At 46.2% G+C, this 19,982-nt stretch overlaps 3 protein-coding genes across 4 annotated transcripts; 1 reads left to right on the top strand and 2 right to left on the bottom strand.

The window, feature by feature from the left end:
- The first annotated feature begins 1,029 nt into the window (after window positions 1–1,029).
- Window positions 1,030–1,958, top strand: LOC123444949 (zinc finger protein ZAT12-like). The gene has a single exon (XM_045121841.1). The coding sequence runs from the start codon at window positions 1,116–1,118 to the stop codon at window positions 1,728–1,730; it is 615 nt and encodes a 204-aa protein (XP_044977776.1). The 5' UTR covers window positions 1,030–1,115; the 3' UTR covers window positions 1,731–1,958.
- A 1,203-nt stretch (window positions 1,959–3,161) lies between these two features.
- LOC123444947 (ras-related protein RABE1c) lies at window positions 3,162–6,499 on the bottom strand. 2 transcript variants are annotated; one of them, XM_045121840.1, is made up of 9 exons: window positions 6,395–6,499; window positions 6,199–6,308; window positions 4,675–4,747; window positions 4,451–4,551; window positions 4,296–4,361; window positions 4,096–4,193; window positions 3,671–3,733; window positions 3,502–3,594; window positions 3,162–3,422 (listed from the first exon to the last, which is right to left on the bottom strand). In XM_045121840.1, the coding sequence occupies exons 2-9, from the start codon at window positions 6,269–6,271 to the stop codon at window positions 3,345–3,347; spliced, it is 645 nt and encodes a 214-aa protein (XP_044977775.1). In that variant the 5' UTR covers window positions 6,272–6,308; window positions 6,395–6,499; the 3' UTR covers window positions 3,162–3,344. The 2 variants fall into 2 exon arrangements, with proteins under 2 accessions (XP_044977775.1, XP_044977774.1); XM_045121839.1 differs by having other exon boundaries at window positions 6,199–6,484.
- A 10,932-nt stretch (window positions 6,500–17,431) lies between these two features.
- LOC123444946 (zinc finger protein ZAT12-like) lies at window positions 17,432–18,521 on the bottom strand. Its single transcript, XM_045121838.1, has one exon. The coding sequence runs from the start codon at window positions 18,205–18,207 to the stop codon at window positions 17,467–17,469; it is 741 nt and encodes a 246-aa protein (XP_044977773.1). The 5' UTR covers window positions 18,208–18,521; the 3' UTR covers window positions 17,432–17,466.
- Window positions 18,522–19,982: the final 1,461 nt, after the last annotated feature.

Genomic DNA, 19,982 nt, shown 5'->3' with positions numbered 1-19,982 from the left:
TTGGGGTGTACTAAAGTTCGTATTGAAAAGGATAGCTTGATCGTAGCACAAGGACTAAACAAGAATGAAAGCTACTCCTTAATACCAGCACCTATCCTCAATGAGTGTCGCAGTCTATTGAAAGATTTTGAAAAGGATTATATTAATAAACATTGTAATAAGCCGTCTCATACAGTTGTTCGTGGGGTAGCTAGTTTTGGGAGAAATAATCTACCATATGTTTGGTTGGACACCACTCCTAGTTTTATTCTTAAGTTGTTAATCGATGATATAAGTGTGGTTTGATCTAATAAAGCTAGCCATGAAGGTTTTTTCTTAAAAAACAAAAGAAAAACATGCACATCAACCGGAGAGTGTGAAACACTGAAGTCCGTACGTGCAGGCCGGGTCGAGAACTCGAGATCGTGGCGCGGAAGTAAAACGCGCACGGCACGATGAAGCAAAAGCGGAACGCCATCCATGCACACGCTATGTATTACTTCCTTCGTTCCTAAATATAAGACATTTTTAAAAAATTCAGTATAAGACTACGTACACACGAAGCAAAATATATAAATATATACTCTACAATATAACTATATACATTCGTATATAATTCATAACGTAATCTTGTTTTAAAAGGTCTTAGAACGGAGGGAGTACTACGTACGTCGCTCGCGACTACGCACCACCGCTCTAGAAGAGCCAGCTCGGCTGAACACCCATGTTGACTAGACTAGATACTGCTATCTGGCTAGTCACATGACAAGGTTGAACACAGAGTACTTGAGTAGTACGGGTCTTACTGTAGACTGTAGTAGACTAGTACTCCCAGAAAAGTACATGCGCACACGTCCACGTCCACGTCTAGAAGCCAGCCAACAAACGCTTGGGAGCCAGCCACTAGTAGCAGTCGTGCTTCCGCCCGTGCGTGCTTCATTTCCTACGGGCACCAACCCCAACCCCAACCCCAACCCCAACTCAAGTTGCACACTAGCTATATAAAGGGACATCGACCATACAGGCCAGAGCCACACATGCATTACACAGTGCAGGCCAAGGCGGTAGACAAAGTAGGCTGCGACTTTCCTAACCGTCCGACGATCCAGTAGTCCTCGAAATTAGAGCGATCAACCATGAGCAAGAGAGGCAGGGATGTGTGGGACATGGAGCTCGGCAGCCTCGACACGGCCCGGCTGCTCATGCTCCTGGCGCAGCACCAGCAGCGCGCCGTCGCCGGGGCGGCGCCGGCGACGAGCATGAGCGGCCGCGTGTTCCAGTGCAAGACGTGCAACCGGCAGTTCCCCACGTTCCAGGCGCTCGGGGGACACCGCGCCAGCCACAAGCGCCCCAGGCTTCAACCGCACCCGCAGCCGCACCCGCAGCAGCAGGCGATCGGCAACGCCGACGACGGCGCGGCGCTCTGCCTCGGCCGCCGGGGGCCGCTGCAGCCGGCCAGGCCGAGGGCGCACGAGTGCCCCGTCTGCGGGCTCGAGTTCGCCGTCGGACAGGCGCTGGGCGGGCACATGCGCCGGCACCGCGTCGAGGCCAGAGCGCCGACCGGCGAGGCGGCGGCGCCCGAGATGGTCGTGGCATCGCCATCGTGCGACGCCGGCGGGATCTGCCTGGACCTCAACCTGACGCCGTCGGAGAACTGCGCCAAGTGCAGGAGCGCGGCGGCCGCGGGGCTCGGCGCCGCTGCCGGGCAGGGTGTGCATAAGGCGCTCGCCATGTTAGACTGCTCCCTCTGATCCTTCCGATCGCTGGTGTTCCTCGCACGTACACATGCTCGTGGCTCCTAATTGCTTCCTTGCTAAAACGTTCTATTGGTTTATTTACATTATACTTTTATTCTAGACCTGTTACGATTTTTTTTGTAAATTTGGGATTCTCTCTCCTTCATTAGATGTTCAAACATGAACTTTTGTATATTTCCTTGCTGTAAATAATACTTCATGAAATTTACCACACTTATGGTCGGCCTTTTGAATAATTACATGCTGAAAACTTGTAATAGTGTTTGCTTACCATGCTATTCATTTCGAAAAGTATGTCATTCTTCATAAAGTTTATGTTCCTTGTTTTTTTGACAACTAAATATTCCTCTTTATTCACATGCATGTGATAACACTTACTTCTTTTAGTATCAGAGGAAGTTGCCGTTCCTACCAATGAAGGCTAACATTTTCTTTCAGCAAGTCAATTTTCATAAAGTTTCTGTTCCTACTAATGAAGGCTAACATTTTCTTCAGAACAAAGTCAACTCACAGACATTTCAATTTTTATTTCCTGGCAAGAAAAAAATCACAGGCAGTTCAAAGTGGATTACAGTCAAATAAATAAACACGGCATAGTCCACCCATTCTGCTTGCAGCAGCATGACAACGTGTAACGTCAGCATTGCATTCTTAGCAGATGAATGAAAACTGATCTCAAAAAGGAAACAAACATTCAGCAGTTGAAAGACGCTTTGTTATAACTTCTCACCGGCACATCTAAACAAGCATAAACAGATATTCCCTCCGTTTATAAATGGTATAAATTGTTTTGGATATTTTAATACGGACTAAGTATAAACCAAAATAAGTGAACAAACACAGTAAAACATGTCTATATGTATCCAATTTTACAAAAAAAAGGTTACAACATCTCATATTTATAAGCAGAGAGAGTAGATCAGAACAAGCTCCACAGCAGTCCATGGAATCATCCAAGCACACATAACATACATTCAGCATTCAGCATTCCAGGTGCCCAGGTGGTCAATTTTTCATTGACAATTCAAGACAAACTCCCAGCCATTTACGATGCAAGAAAAGAACCAAGTTGGCGTAGCCTAACACAGTATGCGTGATGGAATATTACTGACTTGCTTGCAATCTATGCATTCTGCATGTTCACAGAAAAGGGTGTTTAAGCTAAACTTCCTCAGAAACTATTTTGCTTTGCTCAAATGATTATGACGATTCATTGTCCACCGAAGGACGGCGGGTGCTCATCAGGGAAAGCAGCCTAGCGAAAAGTTGTCCATGGCTAGTGCATCATTCAACTTAAGTGTAGCACGATGCACAAATGGAGTTCAATAGAGTTTCACAAATATGGCACTGAACAGATAGAAAACCTAAAATGCAGTTACATCAGCAGAAAGTGGATGGTTCTCACGACGGCAATACATCATGCAATAACACACAGAACTTGCAAAACTACATTAAAAGTAATAGTTGCTGCTGCAAAGAATACAAGGTAACACAAGTAGAACAACCACAACATAGTCATCTCCTCGAGTCTTACAGTTCCTATAATAACAAGCTGACAGTAAACAGATAAAGTTAAAATAGCCCATGATAGTGAAGTCGACGTATTCCTCATGAGCCACAGCAAGCAGATTTCTGAGATTCTGGGTTTTCGGAACCTTCTGTCTTGTTGATCTTGATCGTCCGGTCCTGTAAGCATCAACATAATTTTTTAAAATCTAAACAAAGTTCAAATCAACATAGGAATAATGCTCGGTATGACCTTTACCTCAGGCTTGGAATCAGTCTCAGCAAGTCTCTGCTTAATATCCCGGGCAATGGAAAAGAAAACTTGCTCCACGTTAAGGTTTGTCTTCGCACTCTGAAAGATGCAGCACAAAGTAAAATTGAAGAAAGTTCACAAGTGAAAAGATCAAACCTTCGGCACAACAACTTACAGTTTCAAAGAACTGGATGCCATATTCGTCGGCTAGTGCTTGTCCCTTTGCAGTAGAAACAGCCTGCACAGATAATGAGCTATGAGCTAATGATACCAAATGAACAACAGCCTGCACTTTGAAGACGCTTCTGAGTATTGTTCCGTCCATTCCTTCTTGCATTCATACTTGGTTCCTGAATGCATGTCATTCTACCATTTTGAAATAACTTTACACAGAATTGTTTCCTTGCATAACCCTACATTTAGCTAGCCATTTGTTAGACACAACTTCCAAAGGTGATAAGTAGCCTAATAAGGAGGACTATAATCTTCTCCACATGCATATGGGTTGAAGTGTGTACATTTCTAGAATGTGATGCATTCACTAGGAGAGACAATAAGAACAGCAGATAACATATAGAGGGAGGATGCCTAGATCAGTACCCTTTTACTCTCATCCATATCAGCCTTGTTGCCTATCAAAATTTTGTTCACATTATCAGAGGCATGTTGCTCAATGTTGCGTATCCAGTTCCGTATGTCTGTATGTTAAAAAATAAACTCAAATGTCAATACAAAAGAAAAAGAAAACTTTAGCAAATTTATTTACACTGAATCTTGAAGAGTGTACTGAAGGACGGTACTGTTGAAAGATGACTCATCCGTGACGTCATAAACAAGCAAGATTCCCATGGCTCCCCGGTAGTATGCTGAGGAAAAATTAACTTCACTTGAGAAAAGGATTTCCATATAAGCTTCATAGAACTAGTCTCTAGCACAGAGTGAAACAAAATTGCACCTGTCGTGATAGTCCTGAATCGCTCTTGACCAGCTGTATCCCAAATTTGCAACTTAATGCGCTTGCCATCCAGTTCAATTGTTCTTATCTTGAAGTCAATACTGCACATAGGAATGATTTTAAACAAGGAAGGGCAGACGGTCTCAAATATTTCATACAAACAGGGCTGATACTCTGACAGTCCCTATGATGAAAACTAGAAAGCTTCTGAACACAAAACATACCCGATTGTAGTAATAAAACTAGTAGTGAAGGAGCCATCAGAGAACCGTAGGAGGAGGCAACTCTTGCCAACACCTAGATAATGAGAATAAAAATGGAAGAGCTCCAATAAGTGAGTTGGCAAAAGAATAGAGTGAATAAGTATGTCATAAATTATCAATACAAGACTGAGAAAGCCACAAAGAGAAGCATGGGTCCTATGAGAACTGGCCTACTAACCATTATATTTCGCCACTCATGTAAATGTCAAATAGTGCAAAACTCATATACCACCAGAAGAGATGTGGCCCAGTTCTTTTGGTTGATTCTCACAGAATCTTGGGAATCGTACCTCCCAAAATAGCTAGGATTGTCAAAAAGATATGGCTTCATGATTCTGGTAGAATCTGGGGGGAGGTCCGATTCTCAAGATCCTGAGAGAATCGGCCAAAAGAACTGGGCCACACAAGGAACTCATATAGAGTACAACGACACATCACACCAAAATTGAACGCCTTTTTTTAATCTAAGCACATTATACTCGAGTATGTGATTATTTTATGACGAGTAACAATGCTGATTGTATGTCCTCATAGCTCACAATTGAATAGTTTTCTCACTAGCCACCATTCATACACACATAATTATATCCAGAAAGGAGTAAATCATCAAGACAGCTTTGACTGCTCAATGTGTCTACAGTCTACACTCTACACTAAATTGCATTGATTAAAGGTTCTTACAGGACCATTGTACTTTCTTACAGCAAGCTTCCCATTTTCAGTCCCGTGCACTTGGGTACGAAACTCGACTAAGTGAATTGGTGTCATGTACACATGCTTAGACAGTGTGACAGCAAGCTAGCCGAGTATATCATGCGGACCTTGGGAACAACTAGATAGTGGCATTGGTAAAGCATGAAAGAGCTATACTTGCAGAAGTACAAAGGCACCTCTTCTACAAGGTTCCTTAAATCATGCAAAGGAACACATCAGTGGGCAACGGATATCATTTCACAAACACCACGAACGCTTTGAAGACAACCTAACAGCGGTGTTTTGAAGACAGCAAACCAAACATCTATCAAACCAAAATGAAAACAACACAAAATACTGTAGACGGTAGCATGTCGCTAGTCAGAGCCATTCTTCTGTTTGATTGTAAAGGTTCTCCACCTATAGCTTTGATTATATCATCGCCTTCAGTTTCCCACTTTCCAGAGTAGTGTTGTGTTGAGCAGCGGCTCCGGCTGCTGCAATCCCTCCCTCGCCAGCACTTCACCAAGAAACTAAGGGAGAGCATACTGGTGACTTCCTCGCAGCAGTGACGGTTAGGCTTAGGCTTTTTTATCAATCCGCTGGGAGCAAAACAAAGCTACCGAAACGACCAGTCCATCAACCTGTAACTTACGAGCAACCAAGCCAGCCTACACACAACCATCATACCCTCGCGAAGCATTGGGCGCTCGCATAAACACAGAAACAGAGCAGCGAATCGAGACAGGCATGCCGGAAGGAAGATCTAGCAGGAGGAGCGTGGAGAATCACCGCTGTCGCCGATGAGGAGGAGCTTGATGAGGTAGTCGTAGTCGGCGCGGGCCCTAGCCGGCGGCGCGGCCATCGCGCTCCCCCGGCCCCGATCCTAACCGGCGGCAGAGCTGGCGAGAGAGGAGAGAGCGGGGCGATCAGAGGCGGGACGATCGGAAAAACATCGGCGGAGCGTGGGGGGGCGCCGAATTGGTACCGGCCGATGCGGGGAATCGAATCGGATCGGGGACGGGGACGGGGGCGGGGGCGGGGAGGGGATCTGAGGAGAGAGGATCGTCCCGTAGGAACAGGGCTTGTGTTTTTTTCTCCGGCAGGAGAGATAGAGATAGAGGCTATTTTGGTCAAGACTGTGACGCTTGCTTTTTGAGGGAGTTTTGGGTCGATTGCAACGTCGGAATTCCTCCTCCATTGCGGTGCAGGTTCTCGCCTCCATGGCCTTTGTAGAATCAAAAGGTAAAAGAAGCTTTTTTTTTTAGAAAAGAAGGATGATCCCCGGTCCCTGCATTTGGAAGATGCATGCGATCATTTTATTAATTATTTTCGAGGACCTTACAAAGTAGTACAACAATATGCCTGATTTTGACAACATTTGCCGCTACTCCTATCCATATGATGAAGGGGTGCAAGATGAGCCAAATATCCAGACCTCTCAACTAAGCCTAACATCTAAAGCCGGAGGCCCCGACCGAGTCATATACCGGGTCAGGGGCACAAACCGGTCTGACGCACTCACATGTGTCGCTGCCATCATCTTTCACCGGTTCATCTTCAGAGCAGATTGAGGTACCAACCTTGACAGGTGCCTCCGCTATCGACGCCACCATGACGCCAAACGAAGACCTTCACCTACGCGAGTCCATCTCCAAGCAGCGGACGTAGATCCATGCTAGAATAGGGTCGCACCATCGTCGTCGCCCACCACCCACAAGCGCCACCTAGCCCCAAGGTTCCCAAAGCGGCGCCTTCAAGAAGGGAACGACGATGTGAGCGTCGCCGTCGCCCAACAAAGTTAGGGCTTTCGCCCGGGAGACCTAGGGGAAGTGAAGGGATTGGTCCATACTGACGCCTCCAAGGAGGGGAACAGCGCCCTCACGCGTCGCTGTCAACGTGGCCGGCCATGGCCGGCCAGGGATTTCACCCGAACTAGATCCCAGTTACCAGCAGCGCCTCCTATACAGAACCAGCGACCCAAGAAAGCACGGCCCGACCAGGCTAGCATGCACGCCGATCGCGCGCACCGACCACCACAGAAGCCGCCGCCGGCCGCCAACGACCACTGGATCCCGCCGCCCGCCTGGCCCAGACGCCAGATCCACCAACCACACGGCTGCTAGCTTGTCGTGCCTCGTCCATGGAGCCGCCACTCCAGATCCAGAATTCCCCACACAGAGGCAGGGCAGCCAAGGCCCCGCCGCCATGATCCTTGGCGCCCCGGGCTTGCCCAGCGGCTGCCTCACGCGGCGGCGAGGAAGGGAGGGAGAGGGAGTGGGGCGGCTAGGGTTGGGAGGGGGAGGGAGTTGGGAGGAGCAGGAGGCTGCTGGCGCCAAGGTAAAGAAGCATATAACCTAAAAAAAAGAGGGAGGAACCATGGATCGAGTTTTAGCATTAAGATTATTAAGTAGGCTTCACATCTCCTCCCTCTGTTCCTAATTAATATGTTGTTTGGTTGTGTGTGTCGCTGTTGTTACACAAACAACATGATGTTTGGTTACCGGCGAAAAAAAACACGATGTTTGGTTGCAAACCGTTAAAGATGTTATCATCATTTTCACTTTCACTAGTAGTGACATTATCATACACGTCAACATTGTCTTGTCCTAGCGAAGAAACAAATGGCAGTTTATTCTAGCTATTAGCAAATGACATCATAAGTTATTAAGAGCCGATATGGCTGAATTTGGGAGAGTTCAACTATGCTAACTAGGTGGGAGTTTATCCTCTTTCTTCTGTTGTTGTTGTTGTTGTGATGCTGCTTCTTTTTCTTCTCTTGTGTTGATGCATTTTCTTCTTCTTCTTCTTCTTCATCAGATCATTGTCTAACATCTCTTATCCCACATTGCCTGAGCCTACTCAAACATTTTGTTCTATCACGTTTCATTGTCAAACACCTCTACACCAAGGCCGGAGCTGATCACCTCATTAGGAGACACATCTTTTTCCTTCGGCACAAGTTTATCAGTTCCCCATTGTAGGATTCAGTTGTGAAGGATGCAACATGCAAGAACAAGCTTGACCAAGGTATGGTAAGGGTGGAATGACTTCTGACCCGGGATCTTAAACCTATTCTTGAGAGATCTAAATACCCTCGCAACAATTACTCTAAGGCTGGAGTGTGTGGAATTGAACAGTTCTTAAGGAGTCCTAGGATGGTTCCTACCAGAGAACTCGTTCAGATGGTACCTAGTTTTCGTGAAGGATGAAAGAACACCTGGTCGACAAGCATATCCAACATCTCCTAGATAGAACTTATCATTTGGGGGTGTTGATGCCATCACGACGACTCATGCTATCATTGAGAATGTTAGCATCATGTGTTCATCCTTCCCAGTCAACCAGCATATATGTGAACATCAGATCAAAATCAACAGCGGCAAGCACAATCTCGCTTATGTAGTGCTTTCTTCCTCTATATGTTGCAGATTGTGATCTCTACACTCACTAGTAGAAAACAGGGCTATCGTTTCGGCCCTGGCGAGCCCATTAGTCCTGGTTCTTCAAGAACCGGGACCAATGGGGGGTATTAGACCCGGTTCGTGAGCCCAGGGGGTCGGCCGGGGCCTCGTGGGCATTGGTCCCGGTTCGTGTGGAACCATTTGTCCCGGTTCGAGCCACGAACCGGGACCAATGGTCCTCGCTGCTGGCCCACAACCATTGGTCCTGGTTCGTGGCTTGAACGGGACAAATAACTTGCCTACATATACCCACCGCCGCGGCAGAGCACTCCACAGTGCTCTGTTTTTGTCAAGCCGGCAAGGGGAGGGCATTTGGGTGCTCTAGTTCACCTCCTATGCACATGAGGTGTTCGATGAAATGTCCGAGCCACACTAGTTAAGCTTTCTCCTCTCGAAACTCGACCTCCGAGCTTCATTTTCAACGAGATTTGTCTAGATTTAGCTGTCAGTCATGCCCCGTCTTCACCGCCGTCGATCACCCGCGCCGATCTCGTCGCTGGCACCACCGTGGTGAGCCTCTTGTTCTTATCTTCTTTCTAAAAGAAAAAAATTCTGACTTCAGATAGATACTTGTCTAATTTTCTTACTTTTATTATTCCTTGTTATTATATAGTGCGATGGTTTTGGTATCCGCCCCCGTCGGCCCTCGTCCTGTCTATGATTCAGATGTGGTATATATTATCTTTTCATGACTATTTGGTTCATTTATTGTTCATGACAATTATGCCGACCAATGTGACATAGATTTTATTTAACTAGGAGGTTGTTGAACCGGAAATTCCAACCGAACCTATTGTCGAGAGGTTAAATTTAGTTGAAGAAGAAAACAATTACTTGAAGGAAAAAATAAGAAAAATTGAGGAGGAGGAGATGATATTGGAGTTGCATGTTGCGGATGTCGTCGATGATCACAAGATCAAGATGGATGCAATGCGGTTGAAGATTAAAAAGATTAGAAAATATGCCATTCATACCGAGGCTTGGTATCATTATGCAGTTGGATCAGTTGTTACCTTGGTTGCGGTTATGATCGCATTTGTTTTTGCATTGAAATGTTTTACATAATTTCAATGTATGGTTTAATTAGATGCTCTCGAGAGCTATATGTTGTTCAATGAGAACTATGTATGTACTTTGGTTTTAATGCTCTGGAGAACTATGTATGTACTTTGGTTTCAGAGTTCATTTCAAATGCTTTTCAACTTCATGGTCTTACAACTTTGAATGGTGCATTTTGAACACAGAAAAACAAGGGAGTTCAAATAAGTTCAAAAAAATTGAAATCCCTTTGTAACAGATGAGTTTCCGTATGAAACCCTGATACTTCGAAAGAGATTGTTCGTTTTGTATACGAAGTGCATCCAGTTTTTGCCGTAAGCCTCTCTACTTTCTTGCACATGCTATGTGGTTTAAATGATGATACCATGCCAACTTGGAACCTTTTCAGAGTTCATTTCAAATGCTTTTCAATTTCATGGTCTTATAGCTCAAAATAATCAGTAAATGTATGAAAAATAACAAATGAAGTCAGAAAGGGTTGTAAATTGATGATGTGGCTTTGAATGGTGCATTTTGAACACAGAAAAACAAGGGGGGTCAAATAAGTTTAAAAAATTGAAATCCCTTTGTAACAGACGAGTTTCCGTATGAAACCCTCATACTTCGAAAGAGATTGTCCGTTTTGTACACGAAGTGCATCCAGTTTTTGCTGTAAGCCTCTCTACTTTCTTGCACATGCTATGTGGGTGAAATGATGATACCATGCCAACTTGGAACCTTTTCAGAGTTCATTTCAAATGCTTTACAATTTCATGGTCTTATAGCTCAAAATAATCAGTAAATGCTAATCATCCGGAGATCTTGTTGCCTGGTACCAATCCTGCAGATTACCTGCCCGATGATGCACATTTTCATTTATTGGAGGTGGACGAACACAAATACGTGTACGGGAAGCCTCTCGTCAAAGATGAAAGATCTGTAACAACGATGATGCGAAGATTCCATGATTGGTACATGAAAACTTGCAAAGAGTCTCGGGGGAGTAATATTTTGACGCTGAGAGTTAGAAAGGAGCATGACCTCGTTGGACTTGAACTGTTGATGGTTCCATTTGAGGAGTTCTTCCCGTTTTTCAATCTCCTGGCCCTCGATAAATTAATGATCACTTGCTACTGCCTGTAAGTAGTACTACTTCTGTCATTAAGTCTCTATATATAGGTCAGCTCTTTCATTGCATGTGTTTTTAATTATCCTCACTACATTATATGCAGATTGAAGATCGTCGAATTGAAGAAAAGACAAATCGGTGATATTGGGTTCATTAACACAAATCTCGTAGATGCATTTATGATTAAATCTCAGGCCAAAGATACCGAGGCCAACCTGCTACAATCGTTTTTATTGAATCAAAACAAAGCTATAATACTCTTCCCTTACGAATTCCAGTGAGTGTTACTCTCTTGTGCATATTCGGTTTCCCTTATTAGTCAAAGTTATAGTAATGTAATTGATGAGTTATGCATGCGTGCGCAGCTTCCACTATATTCTCCTAGAGATTAAGCTTGAGCATGGACTAGTAACCGTCTTAGACTCGAGACGAAAAGATCCCAACGAGTATGCGGACATGACTGAAACTCTAGAGAAGTAAGTTAAATCGATCATTATCGCACCATATCGACAACTTTGTTCATTTCGTGATATCAAGTAATTGTTTTCTTTGTCTGACAAGGTTTGGAAAAAAATCACCGCAAAAACTCCGGGACTGCCGAAGAAGCTTCAATTTAGACACCCGAAAGTAAGTACTATAGTAGCATGTTCCACGCATCTCCTAGTGATTCAAGCGCTAGTTTCATCAATACCATTTAGCATGCTTCCTAACTATCATTTTGATTGACCTCTATTTCTTGTAAAGTGGTTGTGGCAGGAACCAGGGAATGATTACTGTGGATACTACATTTGCGAGTCCATCCGCCACACGACCTGTGAGCGGGGCTACTCTGGCAAACAATATGACGTCGTAAATAATAATATTCACAATTTTATTTTATTACCATCATTTGTGTTCAGTTTCATTTATTCATATATATGTATTGACCCCCTTCTTCAAATTAGATATATCGGATGCGGAATGAACTCCACCAGCAGATCGTATGCGAGGAATTCAAGAGGAATTGGCGGCATTCTTTCTTGACCACGTGATCGCTAAAGACGGAGAATACCATGTGAACCCTAATGAGTTGAATTTTAATTAGGAGATTATATTGTAAGACATAATTATATTGTATATATGTGGCCAGTAGCGTCGGATAGATATACGAGAACTTGTTGTTCGACCAATCTCTCAGAGAAGGAGAGGTGGTCGATATCACTTCTCTTTGTATGCATATGTTCATGACGATCTTCTGTTTCCTTCATTTGCTTACTAGTTAGCGTGTCTAGTCCTCTCTATACGTATAGTATGCAGCGTCGACCAAGCACGGAGATAAGAGAGGACACTTCTCTATTCATTAGCTAGCTAACACAATATATGAAACACCTAAATTAACCCCCCAAAACCCCCTACCCCCCCCCCCCCCCTTTCAAAAAAACATCACCTGAAATGCTGACGCGTGGATGCCTTTTGGTCCAGGTTGGTGTCACCAACCGGGACTAAAGGCCCCTTGCCCGGGCTCGCCGCACCGGCCACGTGGAGGCCCATCTGTCTCGGTTCGTGTAAGAACCGGGACTAAAGGCCAAGGGCATTAGTAACGACCTTTTAGTCCCGGTTCCGTAACCGGGACAGAAGGCCCTTACGAACCGGGACAAAAGGCCCTTTTTCTACTAGTGACTCTAGGAGTGACATGCATACCATTTATTGCCCCAATGCTGGAATAGCATTACGGGATGGTGTTATGGCTACAATAGAACAATAACAACATACTGTTAGTGCTCATCTTGAAGTATGGATACTGTTGTGGGAATGACCCTCACAATAGTACCTAGGGGTACGAACGAAGGGGCAAAGTCTAACTAGGCGCAACAAATACACTCAGATGTACGAGTTCGGGCCCACTCGGTAGTGGTAACAGCCCTACGTCCTGAGCCCTGAGGCTGATGTTTCCTTATGGGTGTAAAAGATTACAAGGTGTTGAACCCTTGAGCTGGAGCTCGGGAGTGGCTTATGTAGTTGCTTCCACGATTGGCCGAGCTTCATTACAAGGTGAGTTAATGCTAATAAATAGGGAAGTTACTAGAAACGACAACTATAACTGTCGGCGTTACTGGTAACGCGAGCCTTCACTGCACTTCATGTGATGAATTAAGTCCTTAGCCGTTGCAGCCTCTTCGGTGCCTTCGCCTTGCTATGGTCAGAGTGCTAGGAAGCATCCAACTGATACAAGGTGATCCGAGTGACTCCAGGCAGGCCGAGTGACGGTATGCAGTATCGAGTGAGGTTGAGGCTACACCGGTGACTTTAAGGACACTGATGTCCGTAAGGGTTCCTAGGTGGGCCTTGGGAAGCAGGTCCGTAGGCTTACCCCTAATGTACAACCGCATTAATAGCCCCCGAATCGGTTGAGGTTTTGCAGACCAAGTGAATGACTTCCTTCAATGTCTCCGGCACTTTGGAGATTCTAGGGATGCAGCTCGGGGCTGCGTCGTTCGAACTATCGGCATACCTCCACGGATTCAAGAGTGAAAAATTCCGGTTGCTTGGTCATACAGGCATGCGTGCAGTCAGTAGTGATTGACTATCTTTTAGGAAGATAGATTCCATGAGTTAGGCGAATGAAAGCTCTGAACTCTGCGTGCCCAACCGGTGAGTTGGGACGGATCCCCACTCGCATTGAGGCAAGGACGATCAGTTCGTCCTCATTGATTCCTCAAATGATCGGGGGCCTGCGAGGGGGGGGAGTGAAAAGAACATTCGGCTCGCCTCATTTCACGTCGTGGATACGGAATCCATTCGGGATATGAGGCGGGACGGTTTCTTCCGCAGCTTTTGAATTGAGGGAGCGCGTGCGGGCGGCAGTTTTGGCGGAGACGCAGGTAGTGGAAGTAGTGGGGTGACGCCCCGATTTCCACGCCTGTGATGTTTCCATCATGCTATAGTGCGCGGCATCCTCGGGATACTGTAGATCTCCCTCGGGTCGGGGATGTACTCGATGGGGAATCTTGTCGTTGGGTATTTACGGCATGAGGCAGAAGAGAGAGAAGACCGTGCCCGTATATTCCAACTCCGAGATGCTTGCTCTAGTCCATAGAAGGATCGTTGGAGCTTGCATACTTGTTAGCATCCTTAGGATCAACAAAACCTTCTCGTTGTATCACATACAACCTTTCCTCAAGGAAAACGTCGAGGAAACAATGTTTTGACCTCCTATCTGCAAGATTTCATAAATAATGCAGCAACTGCTAACACAATTCCAACGAACTTTTAGCATCGCTACAAGTGAGAAAGTCTCATCATAGTCAACTCTTTGAACTTTTCAGAAACATCTTAGCGACAAGTCGAGCTTTCTTAATGGTGACTTTTCACCATCATCGTCTGTCTTCCTTTTAAAGATCCATCTATACTTAACAGTCTTACGACCATCAAGTAGTTCTTCCAAAGTCTACACTTTGTTTTCATACATGAAGAAACCAGCAATGAGTGAAGTAGTACAACATCTTCATACGTTTGAAGATCGATAAGCGGAAGCGTTACTATGAACGCGGTTGATGGAGTCATACTCGCAGCGATTCAGATCGCGGTGGATTCCGATCTATGTGCCGAATCACGGCACCTCCGCGTTCAACACACGTACAACCCAGTGACGTCTCCTCCTTCTTGATCCAGCAAGGATAGGGGAGAAGTTGAGGGAGAGCTCCGGCAGCACGACGGTGTGGTGGCTGTGGAGCTATGTGGTTTTCCGGCAGGGCTTAGCTAAGCGCTGCGGAGGAGGAAGAAGAGAGAGAGAGAGGGCTGCACCTTGGGAGAGATTAATTGTGTGTTCCAGAAAGCCCAAAATCTGAAGTATATATAGGAGAAGGGAGAGGGAGGCTGCCTTGGCCCCTCCTCGAAGGAGAAGGAGCTTCGGCCGAAGCTAGGGAGGAGTCCTCCTCCCACAAGGGAGGTGGACTCCCTTGGTAGGACTCTTCCTCCCTTTCCTTTTAAGCTTTTTGCCTTATCTCCATTATCCCTATGTGCATGGGCCTTTAGGGAAGGCTTTGACCAGCCCAATAAGGGCTGGTCCACCTCCTCTAACAGCCCATGTACTCCTTTGGTCGTCACACCCCTCCCGGGGGTCCTCCGGCACCCTCCCGGCACTCCTCGTATACTACCGATGAGCCCGAAACTTTTCTAATGACCAAAATAGGACTTCCTATATATCAATCTTTACCTCCAGACCATTCCAGAGCTCCTCGTGACGTCCGGATATCATCTGGGACTCCGAACAACCTTCGTTAACCACATACCATTCCCTTTACAACTCCAGCGTCATCGAACATTAAGTGTGTAGACCCTACGGGTTCGGGAGACATGCAGACATGACCGAGACATCTCTCTGTCCACTAACCAACAGCGGGGTCTGGATATCCATGTTGGTTCCCACATGTTCCATGATGATCTCATCGGATGAACCACGATGTCAAGGATTCAATCAATCCCGTATGCAATTCCTTTTGTCTACCGGTATGATACTTGCCCGAGATTCGATCGTCGGTATCCCCATACCTTGTTCAATCTCGTTACCGGCAAGTCTCTTTACTTGTTCCGTAACACATCATCCTGTGACTAACTCCTTAGTCACACTAAGCTCATGATGATGATGGATTACCGAGTGGGCCGAGAGATACCTCTCCATCACACGAAGTGACAAATCCCGGTCTCGATTCGTACAACCCAACAGACACTTTCGGAGATATCCGTAGTGCACCTTTATAATCACCCAGTTACGTTGTGGCGTTTGGTACACCCAAAGCACTCCTACAGTATCCGGGAGTTGCACAATCTCACGGTCTAAGGAAATGATACTTGACATTAGAAAAGCTTTAGCAGACGAACAACACGAACTAGAGCTATGCTTAGGATTGGGTCTTGTCCATCACATCATTCCCCAATGATGTGATCCCGTTATCAATGACATCCAATGTTTATGATCAGGAAACCATGATCATCTATTGATTAACGAGCTAGCCAACTAGAGGCTCACTAGGGACACATTGTGATCTATATATTCACACATGTATTACGGTTTCCATTTAATACAATTATAGCACAAATAATAGACAATTATCATGAACTAGAAAATATAATAATAACCACTTTATTATTGCCTCTAGGGCATATTTCCAACAGGATCACCACCTATGCGATGCTCACACCAAAGCGCCGGATGTGGATCAAGGCAGAGATCCAGGCTAGGCGAGTCTGCGTCCAGACTCATCGGAGCCTGAGAAGGAGGAGGAGGAGCAGGAGCCGGAGAAGCCAGAGCCCATGGAGGTGGCCGATGTGGAGGAGGACGAGGCGGATTAGCCTGATCCGGGCTTCAACTTAGCGCAGGCGGAGGCGGAGTTCGCCGTCGCCCAAGCCGAGGAGATGGCGGAACAACATGTCATCCTGGAGTCCATCCAGGATGAGGCCGAGGTGTCGGCCAACCGGGAGCTCATCCGACAGAGGCAGGCGGAGGCCGACGAGCTCAGCATGGAGCTAGCGACGGAGGAGGCCGGAGCAGAGCAGGCGAAGGCGCCGGAGAGGATGGAGTTGCAGCTCACGTCCATGTATCCTCCGGAGGGCATAGAGATCATCGAAATCTCCGACAAGTAGTAGTAGTTAGGTTCCTATGTACTACAAAGGTTTTTCCGTTTGTGTGTTTTTTATGGATTTGAGAATCTAGTATGAGATGTCTGTATGCAGTTGTGTTTATTTGAGGGTCATGTTTACAACCTCCGCTGTAAATGATGTAACAAGACATGTGGGTCACGATGAGCGTGTGGGTGATGTGGATACATAGCTGGCAGGCTCTCTCGCCGGAGCTCGCCGACCGCCCAACCTCCTGTGCGCCCGTGGTGGGAGCAGAGGCAAGAGGGGTCGGACGTGGATTTATTTTCTTTTTCTTTTTTTGCTGCATAAAACCACATGATTATGTTGCTGATAAGAAGGAATGACGATATTTGATGTGGGTACCAGAATTGAACGACGTGCGGGGCGGCCGGTCTGGCATTCGGATCGGCTACCCGACGCCTAGCACGGCCTTTTGGCAAGGTCCGTTCCACACAAATTTGCTTCGTTTTACGATTAGCAAAAAAGTTTATCTGGTTGGTTAGAATGACACTCGTATTTCGAGTTCATCAAGATTTAAGTCCTCGTAGGAGTATTATTTCTGAATTTATTTTAAATTTCCGACGATATGCTTTCAGTGGAAGAAGATGTTTGCTTCGACGACAAGACATTTACGATGACTTTGTAAGATGATATGTCGATTTAGTCTTTCGAAGATGTTCATAGGGATAGAATGTACGTGTGTGCGTTCATATGGATGAATGGATGTTCGTGTATATCCTTACTATGTTAGAAAAAAGGTTTATCACATTTAATCTACAGGACCAACTGTCATTTCCTTAAACCATCGAATCAACAAATTGAAGCTGATATATCAGCATCTTCCAATCTGCCACAAGGATCGAGTGGCAAGGGCAAATATCTTTGGCTTCTTCCCAACTTATCACAGAAATCCAATCTGCCGCTCGTCGCGTGGGCCTGGCTCTCGTCCTCCGGGCGGTGCCGACGAATGTGCCCGCCTAGCGCCTTATTTACACCCTGCCCGGCAGCGGCGGCGAGCTCCGCCGCGCTCTTGCACTTGACGCAGTTCTCCGAAGGCGTCAGGTTCAGGTCCAGGCAGATCCCGCCGTCGTCGCACGAGGCCGCCGCCGCCGCCTTGCTGCTCGGGGCGTTGGTCCCGGCCTCGGGTTCGACGCGGTGCCGGCGCATGTGCCCGCCCAGCGCCTGGCCGACGGCGAACTCGAGCCCGCAGACGGGGCACTCGTGCACCCTCGGCCTGGGCGGCTGCGGCGGCGCCTGGGGCACGCGGTGGCCAAGGCAGAGCGCTGCCTCATCGTGGACGCCGACGAGCGCGTGCTGCGGGGATGGGTGTTGCATCCTGGGGCGCTTGTGGCTGGCGCGGTGTCCCCCGAGCGCCTGGAACGTCGGGAACTGCCGGTTGCACGTCTTGCACTCGAACACGCGGCCGCCCATCGCCGGCGGAGCCCCGGCGACGCCGCGCTGGCGGTGCTGTTGCGCCAGCAGCATGAGCAGGCTGGCGGTGTCGAGGCGGCCCAGCTCCATGTTCCACGCGCCCCTGCCTCTCTTGCTCATGGCCGATGGCTCTCGAACCTGGACTAGATCTCTGGCACCCGATCAGAAGTCGCGGCCGGCGTGTCCTACTCGATCGATCGATCGATCGTGTAAAATCACTTTCGGCTAATCGCCCGACTGCTGCACTGTGTAATGTAATGCGTGTGTGGCTTTGGCTTGTCTGGTCGATGTCTATATGTAGTGCGCTACTTCTAGACATGGACGTGTGGGCATGTACTCCTACTTTTCTGACTGTTTGACCGACTTGGTGTGAGCGATTACAGTAGTCTACTGCAGTACGTGCACGTATTGATCTGCGTTCAATCTTGTCAAGTGACTACTCCCTCCGTTCTTAAATATAATTTTTTTAATAGATTTCACTTGTGGTCCACGGACGAAGTAAAATGAGTAAATCTATATTCTAAAGTATGTCTATATATATTCGTATGTAGTTCACTAGTGAAACCTTTAAAAAGACTTATATTTAAGAACGGATGGAGTAGATAGCACACTATCTAGTCTGGTCAACATGTGTGTTCAGGCATCTCGCAAAAAAGAAAAGTGTGTTCAGGCGAGCTGACTCTTCTAGGGTGGTGTTTCTTTAGCTAGGGACTAGACTAAAAAATCCCTTTTAGTCTCTAGGTAAAGAAACAGGAGGGATTTTTTTTAAAGGACTAGAAAAAGATTTTACTGAAGGACCTTTTTTCTTTAGTCCCTGGAACTAAAAAATGTCTAGTCCCTTGAAAAGAAACACCACCTAGATCGGCCGGCTGGCTAAGCAATCACAGAATCATAACGCCAGCAGACATCTGTGGACTTGCCCGATGGTGGTGTAGCGTCGCCACCGACGTACCGGTATGTAAGGTTTGCGCCTGTGGCTGGACGGTTAGAAGAACAGTAGTATCTTTAGCTTATCAAAGGTTAAAGTTCAAGTCCTAGTGTTTGCATTATTTCTGAATTTATTTTAGGATTTCTGTTGATATGCTTGCAGTGAAAGGTGACGTTTTCGTCGACAACGAGACGTCTACGATAATTTTATGTAAATCTCAAAATAATATGCATCAGTTTTTGAAAGGTGCTCATAGAAATATGATGTGCGTGTGTATGTTTATAGGGATGAATGTATGCAAGTATATATGAGCGTTTGAAAGTATACCGTGTTAAAAATAGTTTACGGGGTGACATTCTTGTTCATTCACCATGCGTGTTCGACTTCGGCGCGGGCTAGACCTATCCTCTATGACCTTGACCGTTTGGTCTACCGTGTGTTGTTGACTGGCTGCCCTCACGAAATTTATTGGCTCGGCTCGACCGGGCGAACGGAGAATTTGAGATGCGACCGACACGACTATCCCGGTTCAAATCCTCTAGAATGAGCGACACAACGTCTGTAGTAATTAATCCTACTACTCCTATTATGCAAGCTAATCATTTTGGTTCTGTTTTAGCCACTGAAAAAAATAACGTGCTATACCATCGTAAATAACACGCTATATAGCCTATAGATAATTATCTCGTTAATTTAATCAGTGTATAGTGTCCTGTTGATAACATGTTATAGCGTCTTATGACATGTTAAGAACATATTTTTAGGACAAATCAATCTGTGATTAGATGGTTAGAGTGACCGTGGTATCCTAGCTGATTAGGGTTTAAGTCTTGATGCTTGCATTATTGCTGGATTAATTTTGCGATTTCCGACGATACGTTTTCAGTGGGAGGAGACGTTTCCATAAACAACGAGGCGCTTACGATGACTTCGTAAATCTCAAGATGATATGTCAGCTCAGTCTTTC

The sequence above is a fragment of the Hordeum vulgare genome, chromosome 3H (genome assembly GCF_904849725.1).
Source record: "Hordeum vulgare subsp. vulgare chromosome 3H, MorexV3_pseudomolecules_assembly, whole genome shotgun sequence".
NCBI classification, from domain to species: Eukaryota; Viridiplantae; Streptophyta; class Magnoliopsida; order Poales; family Poaceae; genus Hordeum; species Hordeum vulgare.
This window is presented reverse-complemented; position numbering and strand designations above follow the sequence as displayed.

Excerpts from the sequence above, each read along its gene's own strand:
- LOC123444947 (XM_045121840.1), bottom strand. The coding sequence starts at position 6,271 with ATGGCCGCGCCGCCGGCTAGGGCCCGCGCCGACTACGACTACCTCATC. Across the intron at positions 4,748-6,198 it reads CCTCCTCATCGGCGACAGCG|GTGTTGGCAAGAGTTGCCTC; the intron begins GTGATTCTCCAC and ends CTCATTATCTAG. Across the intron at positions 3,595-3,670 it reads GCATCCAGTTCTTTGAAACT|AGTGCGAAGACAAACCTTAA; the intron begins GTAAGTTGTTGT and ends TGCATCTTTCAG.
- LOC123444949 (XM_045121841.1), top strand. The coding sequence starts at position 1,116 with ATGAGCAAGAGAGGCAGGGATGTGTGGGACATGGAGCTCGGCAGCCTC.
- LOC123444946 (XM_045121838.1), bottom strand. The coding sequence starts at position 18,207 with ATGAGCAAGAGAGGCAGGGGCGCGTGGAACATGGAGCTGGGCCGCCTC.